This window comes from Solanum tuberosum, unplaced genomic scaffold (genome assembly GCF_000226075.1).
Source record: "Solanum tuberosum cultivar DM 1-3 516 R44 unplaced genomic scaffold, SolTub_3.0 scf00235, whole genome shotgun sequence".
Classification (NCBI taxonomy): domain Eukaryota; kingdom Viridiplantae; phylum Streptophyta; class Magnoliopsida; order Solanales; family Solanaceae; genus Solanum; species Solanum tuberosum.
Window position 1 is genome coordinate 837,890 of NW_006239159.1, and position 6,650 is coordinate 844,539.

The following is a 6,650-nucleotide window of genomic DNA, read 5'->3' on the forward strand; positions in this document are numbered from 1 at the left end:
TTTTATTAAAAGTTCTTCTCTTCTTTAATTGACAAATTTTATCATTTAATTATATAAATGTTTTTTCTTTTTTATTTTGTTACATATATCAATGTGTACGCCACATCAGTTGAAAATTCTACATATACAGGTGGGTGGATAACATGTGGCATAGGAGGGTGTTTACAAATTATTTAATCAAGTAGAAGGTGATTTTAAGGCTATCATTAGTTGGGAGAACAAAAAGTAATAATTCACGCCAAGTTTAGGGGTATTTTCAATATTTTTCTCTATTTTTTTATGGAATATTATATGCTTATTCATTCTAATAAAATTTACTTTATATGAATTATTCGTATATTCATCTCTGTTATTTACTTATATAATAGAATAGGGATGCCAAATGAGAGGGTTAGACTAAAATTAGAGAAATTAAAATGGGTTGAACTAGAAATTGGGTTTAGTCATGACCCGTCCAAGTTTACTTTGAGCTCAAATGGGTTAAAAATTGGGTTAGGTCATCACCTGCCCAATTTGACCGCTTAATATCAAGAATTTTAGCATATTGCTATTTAGCTTTGTGAAAATTACAAAGTATACTACTTAAGACTTTAATTAACAATATATACACATACTTATTTTTAATTACAAATGAAGTTTCTAAAGTGCAAACATAGCATATTTAATTAATTTTCGCTTTTAATTATTTATTTATTTATTTTCGATTTTAGTATATCATTTTTGGGGATTCTGTGCCTATTTTTGGGGATGATTATCATGTATTAAATTTTTCTCACCAATTAATGGTTATTACTAAGTTTTTCAAATATTTTTTTTCTTTCTACATCTTCAGTTTTCCAAGAAATTGTTACTTGCTATGTAGTTTTATTTTCTTGAAATTTTTTAACTCTCTTCCGTGTTCTTCTTCATTCTTCTCCATTCTTCTTCTCTCTCTGAATTTTGTTCATCTGAATTTCACCATTGTTATCTTTTACCTTTAAAATTTTCAAACGTGAAAGCTGCTCAATAGATGTTGGAATAGTGCTAGAGATCATATAGACTAAGAATCAAAAGGTTCACGTAAGAAAGATCAAGATACTTCAAAGAATACAAATCGTAAACCAATTAAAATCTTTGATCCAATTTCTTTGAACAGTATCATAAGGATAGGAATACACATGGCGGTTTAGATTCCGCAATTTTGATAGTATCGTAAGGATAGGATTACACACCAACCATACGAGTTAATAACTTTGATGGTCACTCAACTATCAATTCTTTTCACAGAAAGTCACTCAACTTTCATTTTCAACTCACAAGTCACTCAACTATGACTTCTTTGCACAGAAAGTCACTCAACCTGTTTAATTGTTTTTTCATTAAAATTTGCTGACATGGAATTTTAATTTTTAACCAAAATTTTAAAAACCAAATATATATCCATTTAAACCATTTAATGACCCGCCCCATTTAACCCGATCCGCTACAAATATAATATTGAACTTTTTATTTTACCATTAATTCCCTAAATCATTCTCCCTTGTCTCCCCTATTCTTTCCCTCTACTTCTTCTTCTCTTTTATTTTTTAATTTCTCAATTTTAACTTCTTATTCACATATGTAATTAACATTATAGAGACTATAGCGGCTGAATTGCAATGGATCCCTAAGATTTAGGAGCCCTAGGTCTGAACAATTTATGGAGAACTGAAGAATTGACTGGATTCTAGGGAACTAATGGGTGAAAGGAACCCACTAGTGAAATTACACAAACCTGGTGACGAAAACTACAGAGAAATCCTTCCGATTTTGGGGCTAAACTTGAAGAAGACCTCTGTTTGTTCTTTGGAGAAACTGTCGCCTCTTTCTTTTCTTTTCTTTCCAAGTTAGATGATTTTAGGAGAATGAGGGTTTTAGGTAGTTTCTGACTAATTACTTTGGCTTAGACTAAGTAAAATGGTGTGGTTTAAGTACCAAACACATAGGGAAAATGATTGATACGACCCTGACTTAAAGCTGACGAAGTGACCTTCACAAGGGGCTTGACAGGCCTTCTAAGGCATAATGGCCCGTCTAGTGGATCGTCATGTTGCCCTGCCCGACAGGGCTTCACTAAAACGAGCATAACGTCTTACTCTATGCTCGAAATTAGGAAAACTTGCTCGCGTTGGAAAGAGGACTCAAAGACCTTTAATTTTATAGGTCATAGGCCACCTAATCCATTTTGTGCTAAAAGATATGATCGCTTGTAGTTGATCCAAAACTCAAAATCTGATAAGTCTCTTTCAAGGACGGCTTCACGGTGCATGTGAAACTTCACGGACCGTTTAGGCATCTGTGGTCCTTCACAATGGCCTTTGGTGAAATCTCACTATTTGGGTGACTTGTACGGACCCCTAGACGGGCCATCGAAGTCACCACGGGCCATCAAAGGCACCGTCTAGTGGACTCATTCCAATGGCATCCCCCCTTGATGGGTCGTGAACCCCTAGACGGACCGTGTAGGGTGCCATCTAGGTGACCCCTGCCAGGGCAGTCTCGGATGGTCCTCACAAAGCCCTTAACGGGTTGTGGACCCCCAAACGGCCCGTCTAGGGTGTCGTGAAGGGTCCATGGTCCGTGTTGGGTTCGTAGTCTTACCCATTTTCCTTTTTAACCCTTTCTCGAAGTTCGAGGTGTTACAAATATAGTTACTCACGAAAATTGCAAATGAAAAGACTTTACATACAACACTTAAATATCATTTTTACTAATATTTTTATCTCCTTTATTTATTTATTTATTATTTTTCTCCTTTATTTGTTTTAAATATTTATTTAATTACTTATTCAATTACTTCTCTTGGTATCCATAACTCTCATGCTTTTCATATTCATTACCTCCAAATATTTAATTTTAAAATTTAAGATATGTTTTGGTATGCCTCCATCTTAATTTATCTCTATAAATTCATCTTTTATATTTCATGAAACCCCTATCCAAGGCTATCCATTTCATTCTATAGTTAAAGTAGTGAACACTTGTATCACTATTGTACTATTTGATTCATGTTTTAGTTTGACTCATAGAAGAAGACTCTTAAATTTTGATTAGTTTTGGGAGAAGGTTTCGTCTGATGGTAAGAACTCAAAAAATTGTGTAATGAATTTGTATTTCTTTTTCCATCTATATTGATATGACAAAAGTCTTAAGAAGAGGATGTGTATGTTGTTGTTTCTTCTCTATTTATTTTTTGTGTTTTTTTCTCTATTAGACTTCTTTAATTTAATTTTCTATGAATTTCATATTGTTGTATATTTGTATTTTTATTTGCACTTAAGTTAGTTACTTGTGACTTTATTGGAAGTTTGCTAAGTACTTATCAAAGTTACAAAATTACAGTTAGTTTCTTAAAAGGAATTAATTTTAAGCTTTAAAATACACCCCTCATTTGGTTGATCTTGTCACTTTTAAAGATTTATTTGTAATGTTTTCATAAAATTTTAATCATTCAAACGGATCTGTAAAAATTTACATGGGACACACGTGCAACGCATGTGTCCAACGCACAGGGCCCAATAGTTGTTCTAGAAACAGAGAACTTGGAAGCGAGGGTTTCTATAATGGTGGTGTTCGGGCCAGTGTACACGCACTTCAACTATTCTCCAAGTACTTATGACCTCGCATCAATATAAGTATCGGATAACTTTTCCATCAAGTTTATGCAAATGGGAAGGAATCACCTAATTCTATGGGTAGCGGATAACTCTATCCGCCAAGAATAGATAGATGCAAAGAAATCAAAGTGCTTTTGCTTTTGTTAATATTTGAACTTAAGACCTCATGGTTATCAACCCTCCTCATTGACCACTAAGCCACAATATTTTGTACAAATTACAATATAATCTTTCTTTTTCGATTAGGTACTAATATTAGAAGGCCAAGGATTAGAACTAATTTGATGCATAGATTTCATATTTCAGACAAGTCTATGAGAGAACATTGAAGGAAAATATACAGATTTTTATTGTTTGACCAATTTTCTTAAACTTTGTGTCAAGCGGAACACGGGAGTACATTGCTATTGGATGTTATTTCCACAATAAGAAGCTTCTTAGAAGATACTGTTTTACCTTCATGATGCAAATAAGATTCCTCTTGTTTTAAGCCATCAAATCACTTAACTTCCCCATGTCTTCAACTGATCAGCTAGAATTCAGGATTACTTACAGTTATGCAGCAAATTAAGTGTCAACTAGTCATGTTGAACAACCAATAGTTATTCAGCTATATGACAGGAACAATTAAGCAAATGTAGCCTCTACAGGAAATAACAATGACCTTAAACTTTATCTCCTATCTGGCATCCAGTTGTGTGATGCTTAATTCATTGACAGAAGTTTCGCCGTGCTTGCTAGATGAAGTGTCTGCTTCAGTGGATTGGCTTCTTCCATTGAAAAAACCTGGCTCTTTAGGCAAGGGTAGTGTAACATCACTACCCAACATGAGCACAACTGATGCCATACTCGGCCTATCTTCTGGACACTGCTGCACACATAATAGACTTACATGGGCTGATCTTTGAACTTCAGACTGATTGCATGACTGCCTTAGTTGTGCATCTATTACTTCCATAACCCTGCTTTCTTTGAAGAGGATCCAGACCTGAATATTTGATATTATGCAGTTAGATGCTATAAGTTTTATATTACTTAACATATAAAATAGACAAGAAGTGCTCTTACATGTCCTAGAAGATTATGGTTATGGTCTGGATGGAAGAACCCTCTATTTCTCTTCCTGCTTAAAATCTCTAGAACAAGAACTCCAAAGCTAAATACATCTGATTTCACTGAAAATTTTCCTTCTCCTGCATACTCCGGAGACATGTAGCCACTGTCGGATAATGTCAAATAAACAAAGTAAGTATCTTTTTAGTATACTGCAAATAGTTCATTGGTTTGAAGATTATTACTATGTCCCAACAACTCTTTTTGTCATGGCTCCAGTCTCATTTCCTCCGAAACTTCTTGCCATGCCAAAATCAGATATCTTCGGGTTCATATCAGTGTCTAGCAAAACATTGCTAGGTTTAAGATCTCTGTGGATTATCCGCAATCTTGAGTCTTGATGTAGATAGAGAAGTCCGCGAGCAATTCCATTAATAATATGGAAGCACTTAGGCCAATCAAGCAGTGACCTCCTATCTGTATCTGCAAAAAACCAGAGCTTATAATAGGATCATTTCAAATATCCAAATCATAGAACAGATACCAAATTCGTCTGATGATTGAACTATTTTGAGAGATGATTCATGAAATCCAAGTGCGTTAAGAGTTGAGAGAAGTGATAACCAACCAAAAAGGAACCAATCCAAGCTATTGTTAGGCATGTACTCATAAACCAACATTTTTTCTTCTGCTTGTATACAACAACCAAGAAGCTTCACAAGATTCCGATGTTGGAGTTTAGCAATGAAGATAACCTCATTCTTGAACTCATCCGTTCCCTGTGCTGAGTATCTTGAAAGTCTCTTTACTGCAATTTCTTGTCCATCTTTGAGTACACCCTAGGTTTTCAAAGACAATTTAGTTGAATGAGCTTCTCCAGAATATTTGACTGACAAATAATAAACTAGAGCTTGACATAGTTGTTTAGTTAAAATATGAAAATGACAGATAAATTTTCTTACTGAAACTTGTGTTTTCCTTTTAAAGGCCCGGAAATTGTTTTCCAGGCAGTTAGTATTGATACATATATTTGTAATTACAATTATTGTCAGTGGTAGTTAATCTGTTAAATATCAGTTAGTTAGAATTAGCCTCTAGCTTAGCTGTCAATTTTAAGTCAGTAAAGATAGGTTAGATATTTTGTTCATACTTTGTGTATATATATACTTTGGATATTCAGAAAATTGATTCAGTTAAGCATTCCACCAAATGTCTGTCTCTCTTCTCGGCAAATCGCCATTACAACAAAGTCAGATTATTCATCACTGCAAGCACTCTCGCTTAGCTGCTACTTGTCTTTGCTTGCTTACTTCTAAAGCAAGCCATACTGAAGACAGTACCTTTGTTCTCTTTTTGGGTTTCCACATTAATTAACTACAATTGGTATCAGAACTTTTTATTCTTGAGGGACTTGTGTGTGTTCATTAATCTGTTTTAGTGAATTCCATGGACGGAGAAGCAAGTTTTTCTTCAATGGCACCACCAGCTTTTAATGGAGAAAGTTATCAGATCTGGGCAGTCAGAATGCAGACATATCTAGAAGCTTTGGATCTCTGGGAAGCTGTAGAAGATGGTTACGAGATTGTTCCCTTACCAAACAATCCCACAATCGCGTAGATTAAAAATCACAAGGAAAGGAAAACCATGAAATCAAAGGCAAAGGCATGCTTATATACAGCAGTTTCATCCACCATATTTGGCATAGACCTCCTCCCCAATACTCAACCCATTTCTATTCCCCCTTACCGTATGGCCCCGGCGGAGTTAAAGGAGTTGAAGGAACAATTGAGGGACTTGTTGGAGAAGGGTTTTATTAGGCCTAGCCAATCACCATGGGGTGCACCGGTGTTGTTTGTGAAGAAGAAAGATGGGTCCCTTAGGATGTGTATTGATTACCGGCAACTCAATAGGGTCACCGTCAAGAATAAATATCCTCTTCCTAGGATTGATGACTTGTTCGAC

The 6,650-nt window shown here is 35.0% G+C and overlaps 1 protein-coding gene across 2 annotated transcripts; it reads right to left on the reverse strand.

The window, feature by feature from the left end:
* Window positions 1–4,085: 4,085 nt before the first annotated feature.
* Window positions 4,086–5,685, reverse strand: LOC102581562 (G-type lectin S-receptor-like serine/threonine-protein kinase SD1-1). Of its 2 annotated transcripts, none has more exons than XM_006356840.2 (4): window positions 5,317–5,685; window positions 4,934–5,165; window positions 4,704–4,854; window positions 4,086–4,623 (listed from the first exon to the last, which is right to left on the reverse strand). In XM_006356840.2, exons 1-4 carry the CDS (start codon window positions 5,366–5,368, stop codon window positions 4,315–4,317), a joined length of 744 nt encoding a protein of 247 aa, XP_006356902.1. In that variant the 5' UTR covers window positions 5,369–5,685; the 3' UTR covers window positions 4,086–4,314. The 2 variants fall into 2 exon arrangements, with proteins under 2 accessions (XP_006356902.1, XP_006356901.1); XM_006356839.2 differs by having other exon boundaries at window positions 4,934–5,171; window positions 5,317–5,680.
* Window positions 5,686–6,650: the final 965 nt, after the last annotated feature.

Excerpts from the sequence above, each read along its gene's own strand:
- LOC102581562 (XM_006356839.2), bottom strand. The coding sequence starts at position 5,368 with ATGTTGGTTTATGAGTACATGCCTAACAATAGCTTGGATTGGTTCCTT. Across the intron at positions 4,855-4,933 it reads AAAAGAGTTGTTGGGACATA|TGGCTACATGTCTCCGGAGT; the intron begins GTAATAATCTTC and ends ATTATCCGACAG. Across the intron at positions 4,624-4,703 it reads ACCATAATCTTCTAGGACAT|GTCTGGATCCTCTTCAAAGA; the intron begins GTAAGAGCACTT and ends TCAAATATTCAG.